General features: G+C 32.8%; 3 protein-coding genes across 8 annotated transcripts in view; 2 read left to right on the top strand and 1 right to left on the bottom strand.

The window, feature by feature from the left end:
• LOC138189663 (golgin subfamily B member 1) overlaps window positions 1-3115 on the top strand; it is an 18182-nt gene extending 15067 nt beyond the window's left edge. For 3 of the 4 annotated variants that reach the window (XM_069131748.1, XM_069131746.1, XM_069131745.1), the window contains 3 exons: window positions 44-207; window positions 518-572; window positions 872-1680. In XM_069131748.1, the coding sequence (XP_068987849.1) occupies window positions 44-207; window positions 518-572; window positions 872-896 (244 nt within the window). In that variant the 3' untranslated portion in view covers window positions 897-1680. Of the gene's footprint in view, window positions 1-43; window positions 208-517; window positions 573-871; window positions 1681-2979 lie in introns of those variants that run through there. The other variant, XM_069131747.1, reaches the window with a different exon arrangement.
• LOC138189672 (arylsulfatase B) lies at window positions 1395-12660 on the bottom strand. Of its 2 annotated transcripts, none has more exons than XM_069131784.1 (9): window positions 12591-12660; window positions 7464-7654; window positions 6868-7098; window positions 5128-5283; window positions 4740-5004; window positions 3792-3949; window positions 3588-3723; window positions 2833-3281; window positions 1395-2720 (listed from the first exon to the last, which is right to left on the bottom strand). In XM_069131784.1, exons 2-9 carry the CDS (start codon window positions 7641-7643, stop codon window positions 2220-2222), a joined length of 2076 nt encoding a protein of 691 aa, XP_068987885.1. In that variant the 5' UTR covers window positions 7644-7654; window positions 12591-12660; the 3' UTR covers window positions 1395-2219. The 2 variants fall into 2 exon arrangements, with proteins under 2 accessions (XP_068987885.1, XP_068987884.1); XM_069131783.1 differs by lacking the exon at window positions 12591-12660 and adding an exon at window positions 9483-9650.
• The window catches only part of Grd (GABA-gated ion channel), a 92829-nt gene continuing 92114 nt past the window's right edge, over window positions 12231-12945 (top strand). The window contains exon 1 of one of the 2 annotated variants that reach the window (XM_069131785.1): window positions 12231-12945. In XM_069131785.1, the coding sequence (XP_068987886.1) occupies window positions 12816-12945 (130 nt within the window). In that variant the 5' untranslated portion in view covers window positions 12231-12815. The other variant, XM_069131786.1, reaches the window with a different exon arrangement.

The raw sequence follows: 12945 nt of genomic DNA, 5'->3' as shown, positions 1-12945 counted from the left end.
AGTAAGCTCCTTATTTCATTGTACAAGCTAGTTTTCCCTTTAGGCTGTCGCAGCTGCAAACGGTGAGCCACGCAAAAGACGTGCGATTGAGGGATGAGCGAGAATTGAGGCACACACAGCAAATGTCTTTGCTAGCGCACAAAGACGTTCTAAGTACCTTGCCCCCAGAAGCAGCTGCCCGGCTCGTCAATGCAAATTATACACTCTGTATGTATCCTCAGGCATATTTAACATTTCCAGTTTTCATCTTCCAGAGTATCAAGCAATAGTACGTAGTTAGTAGTTACGTAATAGTACGTAGTTTGGCTTTGTACGTGTTTTGTTTTTCATTATATTTTAAACTTTTTTTTTTAATCTTAATCATTATCATAAAAGTGATGTAGTAGAACATTTGATTAGTTTGAAGAGAAATTTAACAAGATATAAAATTTTAGGAAAATGTTTTGTAAGATTTTTATAGAAGTATCAAGGTATTTTTAAAGCGTTGGCTATAAATCTTCTAATTTTCTGCTTACAGCTAGGGATGTTCAGAGTCAGTCGAGCGTTTTACTGAATTGGCTGTGGGGAAAAAGGTAGTTTTCTAATTATATCAGTATAGATTAGTTTTGATTAATAAAAAGAGATAATAACGGTCATTGACCTTTTAACTAATCGTTTCTAATTCTATAAAATATTTGGATGATTAATCTCAATGTGGAATGAAACTTTTTCCCTCATCCGTTCCTTTCATTTTATATTTTAATTTATAAATTCAAGAAAATATTTAGAATCGCGAGACAATGCATTATTATTTCTTTTTTCGAAATTTGTATATCCAAAAAATGTTTATCATAAGATAATTAATATTAACACGATGTCAACGTAATTGTAGCACGCCAAAGGTGGTGCACATGTGATGGAATATTAATGACGGTGAAGTGAACACCATCCTTGCCTTCTGGATACATTCCTGCCAAGTGCCAACTGCCGGGGCTATTCCTGTAATTAGACTAGATCGAACAAGATAAACGTGATTAAAGATGTGACGCACGTATTCCTGTGATTCAAGGATGCAAAGATGTCTGTATTTTTAGTGTGACAATTCTGAGCGTTGGAACATTAATCGCGTCGTGCTTCTAAAGGAGCTTTTCCTGAAGCTTTTAAAACGAAAAAGTCGCTCCATCTCTTCAGAGGAAAAGAGAGTGTGAGAGCATGACTAAACTGTATTATAATCGTTGTATAGCTTTTGTGTTTAGATATAACGAAACATTGCCTTGGAGAAGAACTGTATATTTCAGTTATTTTATTAGCTATGAAATTGTTAATAGTATAAGATGTATCTCGGGTATCGAGTTCCGATATCTGATGGAAGAATATTTATTCCGATGGTTACTCTTTATAGTTTTTGCAAACAGTTTTGTTCAAAATGCGTTTCATGCAAATTCTCTGTGATTTGCCAGCCGTTTATTGACGTAAACGTTTCTAGAGAATGGTATCGATGAAATGGATAGTAAATTGAAATAAAATGCTGGCAAAACACAAGATCATCGAAATCTCGATATCGATCGCAAATAGAAGTGCCGTATTTGTTGCTTTTTAAATGCGATGATTCGAACTTTCTATTTCCACGAAATTTTGTACAGAGACAAGAAAGCGTCGGTGAATAAATAAATTATGAAACTGAAGTATTTATTCATAAAAGTGTTTTTATTGTTGATCATTCATGTGACAGATGTTAGTTAAATGAACGCACGTGCGCGTATGTTTAATTCTGTTAGAAGTGATATAATCTGGTAGGTGTAATTTTTGTTTTTAATCAGTATGAATATTTCGTAAGCATTAATTAAGATTGTCGACTATTTACAAATGTTGCGAATTATTCGATGAATTTTTCTCAAAGTACAACAAACTTACTGAACAAGCGGTACCTTTAAACTTGGAATTTGTATTTTATCGTTGTCATCCTATTAACGATATAATACTTCTGTATATCGTATGGATCACATTTTCTATAGGAAAGCAAAGAACGAGATGACACGAGATAAAAGCCGTGAAACTTCTGTACACGCTTTCATTTAATACATTTCGTGAATTTATAAATGAACAAGTATCGTATGTAGTTTAACTATTAGAATTCAAATAGAATATTATTAATATCTTTGCAAAAGAGTACGACGAGTGTAATAAATTTTTACGGTAATTAAAAGAGGTTTAGCGCTCGTGCATCTCATTCGAAGATGTCAATTTATATCTTCGTGTCTAAGCGTATCATTTCGTCTTCTATTTGGTACAACACTAGATATAGAAAATGTTTCTTCGCTGTCATCTATAGTACAAGTGACTCCTTCATGATAATTCTGATATTCAGGATTCCCCAAGTTGTTCGAATTAGTTTTCCGACACTTAAAAGCAATTATTGCTCCAATGACGAAAAAACAAAAAATGATAGACATTACTACGATCGCCTGATCCGCATAATATTCAGGCTGCTTAATATTCGTATAAGCGAGCATTAATGGATTAGGTTCGGCCCAACTGGTCCAGGTGTTATTCCAAAGCGATGGGTTCGATCTGGGATCTCCATCCAAATTACTAGGAGGTATCACGGTTAATCTGTGCCTAATAAGAATCGTTTCAAATATAGCTAAAATCACAGGATTTTTCTCAGCAAGATTCACCATTTCGCAAGGATCTTGTTCTATATTAAAGAGACATGGTGCTATCATTGGTTCGCAAGGGATCTGTAATAAAATTATAGACAAATTTTTTAGCGGTTTGCAACACAAGATGGTCATAAAACTTATACGTAACATATGTAATTTCAAATAGGATCTTTGTTCGTACGACACTGACCTTATCTTTCTCTGTAACGTTACACTTTATCTGTGCTTTTTTTCGCATTTCGATAATGTCCTCGCTGGTAAGTATCTTCTCTTGAAAATTGGTTTTTGAAGAAGTATCGTACACAATTCTTATGTTTTCTTTTTTCTTTTCGTTTAGTTCCATCGCTTGTTTAGCGGTAATAATACCAGAAATAGCGACACCAGTTTTGCTGTACAACACTTTGTAAGGATCGTATCGAGGGGAAACGCCCTCGGATGGGTCTCCACTTGCCCCAAGCCAGGCGATGCCAGTTTCAGTCCGGCCGATGATATATTTAAAATCGCCTCGTCTAATAACAGCATAATCAGCGAGGTCATCGATGTTGATCACTATTTCGGATCTGGGACTGATTTTGCCCGACACCAAGGATGGCCAGAGATCGAATCCATCGATGTTTCCGAGTTGCATCCTGTCCACTCCTAAAGGTTACACGAGTTTTGAATAAAATAAACTTTACTGTGTGTCATTCTGATTTCGTAAACGTTTCAATTAATCTAGTGTTTGTTAACGTTTTTAGTAATTTTACCGTAATATCTTGCAATATCAATACGGTAAAGTATTTCTATAGAGATGTGGACGTAAAGTGACTTATAGCAAAATCTTGATCTTTTTAATAATTTGTCTTACACTTGTTTTGAAAATTTTGCGAGAAATGAGAATTTAATAGAACGCGAATTTCTAATACCGTAGAATGATTTTAATACTTTTGACATTATTCTATTAACCTGCTGCAGACAAAAGAGTAGGTAGCCAATCGGACATGAACATCATTTGATTCGACACTCTTTTAGATTTTCTAATCAGGGGACTCCAGATAGCTGCGACTCCTCTCGTTCCACCTTCCCATGGACTGTTCTTTATCTGAAAAATTCTCAAAGTTTCAGCTGTTCCAGACGAACGTACAATCGTTCTATGTAGAATATATTTACGCCACGAAGAGGGTAATTGCTGCCTTGATTGCTCAGTATACCGTTGGTTGGTGCACCGTTGTCGCTCATGAAGATTACTATGCTATTTTCCAACATGCCGCGACTTCGCAGTGCGTCCATCACATCGCCAACGCTTTGGTCCAATTTCGATACAACGGCTGTAAGTACAGGTATAAATTATAATATTTGAACTCAGCGCGATGTTAGAATATTATTTCCATGTTTTATTCTTTTAACACGCACACAAAAACTTCGAAAGTACGTTTTATTGTTATCGACGGAAATTGTTTCTTTACTTAGAAAAACGTAGAATTTGATAAGGGAGTACGATAATTGATATTTTAATTGTAGAGTGCTAAATATCTGTTTACATTACGATCGCTATTTTGAATTGTTTAAAAGAGCAGATCCGTGGAGGTACGTTGTGAACGCTGTTATTTGAAAATGTTGAAAAACGATAAAGTTAACACTGCGTACGTGCGACGCGAATTCGCGTCTTTCATTTTTCAACTGTTGACGATGAGAGTATCCTCTAAAAATGTTAACTACATGCTTGAATAATACGAAACCGTTATCAATATATTAGATATAATATTCGCTGCTTAGAAAGTTCGTTCCGATTTTTAAGGAGTTTGGTTGACATGAAAGATCATATTGAAAAGTTTTTCGCCGAGAAATCTGAGAGGTTCTGCAAGGATGGAATATTCAAGTTGCGTGAAAGATAGAGAAAGACCGTGGAATAAAATACCTATATATAAAAAACCTATATAATTCAATAAATGTATATCGAATCGAAACGTAAATCGGAACGAACTTTCCCAGCGACCTTTTGAACCTTTTCCAAAAATACGCGGAATTCTGGCTAGATGCTTGTCAGAGCATACCGTCCTCAAAGTGTTAAGGTATAATTGAAGTAGATAATTTGTCAAGAAAAAGGTTAACGCTTACCTGCTTGGATTCTTCTTTCCGGGTCGAGAATGTATGAAAATTTGGCGATCTCTTCGTCCGGTGCTCGTAGCAGTTGATTTTCATTACCTTTATGGGCAGCCAAGTGAGCCAGGTATAGAAACATTGGACGTTCAATATTGTGTTCGTTAATCAGCCGCACAGCTTCGTTTGTGAACAGATCGGTAGCGTACTTTCCTGCAGTGTCCCATGCCACTGTCAGATTTCGCCTCATATCGAAGCCTCTGTACTCGTTATATAGTGGATCCTGAGGAAATTTTTCTTATACAAAACTGATTTATATAGGTTTTATATTCTAACGTTTCATATTTAGGAAAATAAAATTATAGAAATGACAAGTTATCACAAGTTTAACTTTCAAAATATTTACCGGTTCTTGCGCGATATGAGTGTAATAATCCTCAAGACCGTTCCAATATCCAAAGTGTGAGTCAAATCCACGATACGTCGGAGTATATTGTTTTTTGAAATATCCTAAATGCCATTTTCCCACAGCGTGTGTTTTATAGCCTATCTCCCGTAAATACTGAAACGAACATTCGTACGAAAAATATATTAAGTTTTTGTCCAAATCGTAGTTTAAGGCATTAAACTTAAATTAATGATTCGCTTAGTGTCTTTAAAATGTTTTCATGTCATCTAGAAGAATATGGAATAAAAATATATATGAACGTATATCATATAACATATACATAATTCTCACTTAAAAATGTATCTGTGACCTTCACAGGGCATTTCAAGATCATTGCAAGGTAAAGTAAATATCGGCACGGTATGTTCCCTTCGAAATCGTACAACATTTGTTTCAAATCCTTTTTCGTACCATTTATAGTTTCCGAGATATTTACGTCTTTCCTGTGATATCGATAACGCGGAGAAAATCATATCAAATAGTCTCTTATAATTAATTTCGGTAATTTAATCCAGTGATTTGACTAGAGTAAGATTTTCTTATTACAGAAAACATATGAATATTTAATCGAAATTACGATATAATTAAACATATGAACAACTAATGAATTTACGGATTCTGATAATTTGGTACACTCGAGACCATAGGCAATGCTAAGTTATTAAGTACATTTGCGGGAAAGCAATTTAGAAGAATAGTCACAATTAATATAAAAAATTATTATAAATATTTTGAATAAGCATGACTGCATTTTTCGGTGTATTGCCAGCAGTTACGTCAAATTTTTTTTGTTTCAAAGTAGAGATTTTCTGTATTTAAAAATAAAGAATATATTCTAGCTTCCATTATTTGAATAATTCTATTGTATTCTGATTAAGCAGATTCTGATATTTTAATATTTGCTTTATGGTAAATTTGCTTGATCATGCAAATGATCATGGATTAACAAAGAATTTACTATGATTATACATAGAAGTTATTCGCGAGAAGAATTGTAAAATACTTTAAATAAATTTCCCAATAAATACTATTTAATATAGATAATACTATATTATATAGTTAATATCGCTACTTGGTATTAATAGTGGTACAACTATTAATAAGTGGTACAACAAGAAATGTAAATTTTACAGGAGAGACTTTTTAAAATTTATATTTTTGAAAATACTAAATACAGGCTTTATTGATGTAACTGCCGTTTAACACAAAACTGATGCCACTATAAATATGCCATTTTTCGTGATAGAAATAGAAACATAATGTAGATTTCGTATTTAATAAAAGCAAGTTTGAAATCTTTTTACTTGCGCCACTATCAATGCTATGTAAATAAGGTATGCAAATATTACTATTAATTTTTTTAACGGGACGTGATAAAGTGCACGCGTACCGAGCGAGAATTGAAAGTCGATTTTCTCGAAAACAAAGCCTCAAACGAAAAATTTTTATTCTATATTTTCGACTTCTTTTTTCGCGTAGAATCACCCCCTTTCCGCTTGTACCACCAGTTACCAACCACCCTGTATAAGTTATGTTAATAATACTAATGCAAAGTAGCTGTGTAATATTTAATGTAATGTAATATATTGTATATATTTAGTATAACATAGTATTTAGTAAGCTTCCTAGTAAATGATATTTTATTAAGATGATAAAATCGAAAGAAACTCACGTTGCGTGATTCGTTCAGAAACCTACCTGCGGTAATAGTTTCTCACTTAGAGGAAGCCCTCGCGGTTCGGTCGGATAGAGAACAGAATGTTGCATACCCAGATGAATCGGGTTTTTTCCAGTCATCAAAGCGGATCTGCTTGGCGTGCACAATGCCGGAACGTAATGATTATTTAAGATGATACCATTGTATGCAAGGGCGTCGATGTTCGGTGTAGGAATTTGATCCGATCCGTGAAAGCTTACGTCGTTCCAACCCTATGCAATGCAAATTTTAAATAAACAATTTTTAAGTAAGTGAGGATATGATTATTATCGTCTTTTATTTTCAGTACACCTGAATGATTAAATATTAATATATTAAATATTATTTACATTAAATATTAATACCAATAAATGATTATCACGAATATCATTAAAGCGGCACGATAAAAGTTGATATGGATTTTGCGAGAAATATTCTTAATAACTAAAAAGATATAAAATTCGTAATTCTTTAGTATATTTATAGCTTTATTTTCAGAATATCTTTCTTCGTATCTGATATAACGCTACTTTGTTTAATTATAACGTCCTTTTTCACAGACACGATATATCGATTCTCTGCTGTTATTTGTACATACCATGTCATCAGCAAGAATAATGATGATATGTGGCTTCTGTTTAGTTTTCGGCGGTTGAAAGTTAATTTTCACTTTCGGCCGCGAAAATAAGGATGTGAAGAAAACCGTGCCCACGGTTGTTACTATTAACTCCGAGAGAAATAGCACGGTAAAAAACTGTAGTATCAATGCGAGGTTCATCTCGAAATCAACTGCAACAAATAAAATAAAATTTACCATTCACAGAAGTTGATTACAGATCAAATTTAAAAACTGATCCAATCTATTAAGGTACCCATACAGTTCGTAGAATTGATTGTATAATAAATAGTTATAATTTGATTAGCTGCTATCACAAGTATTGATTAAGTAAATTACAGATTTGATTGAAAACGAAGTGTAAAGTTTCAAAATACAAATATCAATAAAATACTATCCCGAGGTTGAAATTCCAACATAAAAGTTAATTACAGAAGGAAATAAATTAATAATTTAACAATAGTATAATACACAATAATGATAATTAATTAATTAAAGTAATTAAGTAAATTAATAATACAATATCGTACATGGTTGGTGATAGTAATACTCCAATATAAGATGTTTCTACGTTTAGTCCAGCACTTGTAACTATAGTATAGTGATAGATGTAGTGCCATTGGCATTACTGATTCAAAAATTTCGAAGACCTGGGCTTGTATACGAAATGTTGAATAGAAGAACAACAAATATCCCTGTCAGGATATTTCTCTAATATATGAGCAGGGAATAGTCTAGTCCAAGAGACTAAAGAAAAGTGAAGAGCGTTTTCTATTACCGTTATTTACCTTATTGTATTTCAATCCATCTTCAAGTAAATCCATATATTGCTGCCCGTAAATATTCAACAGTAACAGTATTTGTTGCAACAGTATGTGAATTTGTATTAAAAAGTACAAATTAATGGCAAATTAGTAGCTAAAAACAGTACTTATGAAGTTAGCAAATTATACATTGAAATTATCTATTTAAAGAATTAGCTGTAGTATATATATCTTTCTTTTTAATCAAATAATTAAATATTAAATAATTATATAAATAAATAACAAATTAAATATTAAATATTAATAATTAATTACTCATTAATCAATCCACAGGACTTTTATTTGACGTATGAAACAACATCAGTAGTTGTATGAATTTAGAAGATCGTTTCGTCATCTCATTTATACAGAGTGATCCGTAACCATTGATATAATTGGGTGTAGAGTAATTCTACGAGAAAAAAATAAGGCGAAAATATGCAATAAGAGTTTATCATATGACGTTTCGTTTCCGAGAAAATCAGTTTGGAAATGTGACAATAGGTATATTTAAATCTAGCTAATTCCAGACTGAACAAAAGAAAACGATCGGTAGGAGTTCGGATAATTAAACAGTTTGAGCTTTCCAAACAATAAGATAGTTCCCAAACAATAAAATATTCGCAAGCTTTAACAAATTTATTGTTGCAACTTAGCCCTAAGAAATCAACGTCATTGTATTGTAAAGATGCTAGAGAGCAACGTAATTTCAAATATTTCTTTTCTGCAATTTTATGATTAGATTATCCTGTTAAAGAGAAGTAAGTTTATATATATTCGCAACTCTAAGAGTAGAACTATTCCTTGTATTCATTAGAGAAGACCGAATTTTTACGGAGGAATTAAGTTTTGGACATTTCTCCCCATACTAAAGTTAGTCCTTAAAGGTAGTGAATATGCTGGTCCGTGCTATAAACATCAGGATGGTTAACTATTCTAAACACTTTCACTGTACGAAGCTATCCTTCATCGATCAATAAAATTTACTACTGAGGTGTTACAATTTTTCGCATATTTCGCATATCGACGATAAAAATCACTTTGTCACTCGGTGATTAATCTATTAGCATTAGAATAATATATATTGGAAAATTATGTTAATTAATAACGTTCTATCGATGGCACAATTTCAGCCGCGTTAAATGGAAATGCATAAATATCTTTCAAACACGTGAGAGCGAAGGAAGAAAGTTCTTACGTTCATGGTAAAGGAGAAGAATGACTGTCCTGTATCCAACTATTCGTTGTAAGCTGTACATTTTTTCCGTTTATGTCCGGGTGGCATCTTTCCGTGGAATAAAAGAGATCAGCTTTGTTCGGCTGGTCTTTGCCAACGCGAGAACCGACTGACTGGGAAACTCAAAACGCGTTGGCTTATTACCACTTTAGATTTTCCGTTTGGCTAGCGGCGAGGAGCAAAGGGAGGATCTGGAGCATAACGAAAGTGCTGTTCTGGGGGAGGAAAATGAAGGAGGCGAGTGCGAGAAGTCGCAGCGATGCGTCGTGTATGCATACGTGAAAATTCAACATTCCTTTTAAATCACTGTGGTTTTTGTGCATGTAAAGTTACTATGCCATGGAAAAATCTTATTTAATGATCTTACGGTATTTAGGCAGAGAAAGAAAAAGAGAGAGAGGGAGAGAGAGAGAGAGAGAGAGAGAGAGAGAGAGAGAGAGAGAGAGAGAGAGAGAGAGAGAGAGAGAAACACACACACACGAATCCTTTTTTAATAAAATAAATGTTTTATAACTATCGAGATAGACATAGCACTAAGATAGTTCTTATTTAATAATATTCTCAAATCTATTCTGTTATTATTATTTATATAATGCAATGACACTAGTTGAGAACGAACAACCTTTTATCTCAAGTAACTAAGGTGATATAGCTTTTGATGTAGCATTTCGATTCGACCAATAATTCCGGTGGAATTATTATATTATATTAATGAGATAGTACATATTATTGGTTGGAACGGTGCCACAGTTTGGACAAATACGATTTGAATAATTAGATGGAAACACAAGTAAAGCTTGCAGTAGCCTGCGTCGCGATGTAATTAAATTTTCAATCGGCATGACATTCAAATTGTCATAAGCAGAACGCTGCGAAAACGTTCGCTAATTGTCGCTAATTTCTTCAATTTGTTTCGATTGTTACGTTTCGCTGCTAGTTTTACACGGAGTATTCCATTATTTCATATTTATCTATTTTTATAAAGTCAAAGCAAAATACTTGCACATATGAGATTGTGCCGATTGGAATATAATATATTTATATTATTACGTTACTTACTTAATAATATTTATTATGATTTAAAATCGGTATAAAGGAAAATGATGTTTACAATAAAATCTTCTATACATAGTTCGTTCAATTAGATAAGTTTTTAGTCTTTAACTACTCGTATTTCGTTTTATTATAATTTATAATCTCCTTCGCGATCTCATGTATGAAGGCTATCTTTTTCAAAGATTCTCTATATACGACCACCCGTGACTGCAACTGATATAAAAAGCATATGCGCATTGCTATGGTTATTAATTGGATACAGACTTTTTGTAATTGAATGAAGATATTATTAAATAATAGAATCTTTATATGTATGCACCTATACAATGGATAAATTAATAAATGGACGTTAGATTTAACGAACCACTATTTATACATTATGATAGAAGGGATATACAAATATTTTTATTGTCTACTGTATATCATACTATATATACAGGAATGCACTTAATTATTGCTATGTAGCTCTACTTAGATGAATGTAGTCGGCTTCTTTCAAATTAAGTAGCAAATTGACTCTGGTGTAAAAAGAAACGACGTAGTGAAACACGATTTATATTGCGAGTAAATTAACCGAAATCAAAGATGTAGCTGGATGCGCGTTAATAATGTACAGTACGTGGAAAAAGTAATTAGCAGATGAATTAATTTGATGAAATACAAACATATATTTAAATACTTCATCCGTTTGTATTTTGAAAGGTATTTATTTTGTAGAAATTCAATTTATTTATTACAAAGTCCATCATATTGTAGTTTTGTTATTTGATATCGGTATAAATATTGGAATAGCAAGGAAAATGTTTTTATACAATTTTCTCCCAGATTTGGTAAAAATATCTTATATAATTCTTTTCGATCTTAAATCCTCGAAGAATGTTTCATTTTTATGGTATTGACAAGAATGTCGTAGGTGCAACCTATTTTATAAGATAAAACGTGTTTTCTTTGTTTCTGTCATTTCTGGACTTTCTTTGAATACAAAATATCGTTGGTCCCTCTGTGCAGCCCTAGCAAATACTATCAAATCCCATATTCTAGAAGTTTGAAGTTTTAAAACATAAATTTCTAAAACTTTGATTTGTAATATGTACTTTTATATTCCTTATATATTTCTTAGATTTGAAATTTCGTGAGAACGAAACCAATATTTACTTTTTCTCATCATTTATTACTTATTTAAATATTAATTGAAAGATTTGTAATTTAAATATTTTAATCCAAACTATTCGAAACTTTCAGATCCTAATGTTGAATTTAAAAATTTAGACGAGGAACCAAATTTAATTTATATTTTAATTATACATATATTGTCGTATATTTCAATTTCTCAACACACGAAACAAATCTTTAAGTACATATTATCTACCTAGTATTTATTTACATATACCTATGGTTTAAATAGATAGACTTTAATAAATCTTATATCATTTTGCGAATGCTAATATGATATTTCAGTCAATGAAGAAGTTAACAAATATCGATACAATTAAGAGTTTACTAACATTTTTCTTTATTCTATTGAATATTTGATTTACAATTTGATTTAGTATGGCGCTCGTTCGCTGTGTGGTATTATTTAACAGCCACGTCGCGACAAGAGCATTTGTATATCGTATTGCAGACTTCAGTCGATGTTTGACTATGGGGTCGCATTGGATGGTTCTCGATGATTAGGTTACGCGCACAAACGAAAAATTGTCGCGCATCATTTCTATCGCTTTCACTCGCATCAATCAAAGGTTCAGTTTCTCCTCCTTCGAGGTATTAACAAAAGAGTCATCCTGTAATCGCGTTGTCCATATTTAAAGGATGCGCTTATCGTGCTTTCGTAAGTGAAAAGATTGTGGTGCGAAAAATTGTCGCTAGTACGCTCATAGTTTTTGTAGTCGACGCGTGTACCGGAGAGGTTAAGATGGGTGAAACGTAACAGGATTTATTTGTAAACGACGTGAACGGAGTTTATGCACTGATTCGCGTAGTAAAATGTGTACATAGTACACGCGACACTACTTGATTTTCATTAGTTTACATTCACTGCAGTAAACTCGTTTCGTGCCTAATTCACGCATTTCAATTTTTCGAAACTCGATGGATATCTTATTCGTTTCTGACACTTTTTCTTTAGCACACGCATTTTTGCTTATTGTGTATACCTAAAAACGAAGTTATGTCATAGACATAGTCTTGTACTTTTACTTCCGCGAAAGGTAGAAAATAGTTTCTTACGAACGTAAAATGAAAATGGACTACATAGTTTTCTTAGACGGTAATTTATTCGAAGTGAGTGCATCAACGAAAACCAGAGTTACTGATGACGAAGCTGTTACTTTCTACGAATTATTTTACATTTTGCAAATATCTCAAG

This window comes from Bombus flavifrons, chromosome 2, assembly GCF_040668555.2.
Source record: "Bombus flavifrons isolate JBK064 chromosome 2, iyBomFlav1_principal, whole genome shotgun sequence".
Classification (NCBI taxonomy): domain Eukaryota; kingdom Metazoa; phylum Arthropoda; class Insecta; order Hymenoptera; family Apidae; genus Bombus; species Bombus flavifrons.
This window is presented reverse-complemented; position numbering and strand designations above follow the sequence as displayed.

What these genes read in the sequence shown, in the direction of transcription:
- LOC138189672 (XM_069131783.1), bottom strand. Translation starts at nt 9,543, where the DNA reads ATGTACAGCTTACAACGAATAGTTGGATACAGGACAGTCATTCTTCTC. An exon ending in TTATTCTTGCTGATGACATG is followed by an intron (nt 7,099 to 7,463) that starts GTATGTACAAAT and finishes TGCATTGCATAG; the next exon opens with GGTTGGAACGACGTAAGCTT. An exon ending in TACTCTTTTGTCTGCAGCAG is followed by an intron (nt 3,282 to 3,587) that starts GTTAATAGAATA and finishes TGTAACCTTTAG; the next exon opens with GAGTGGACAGGATGCAACTC.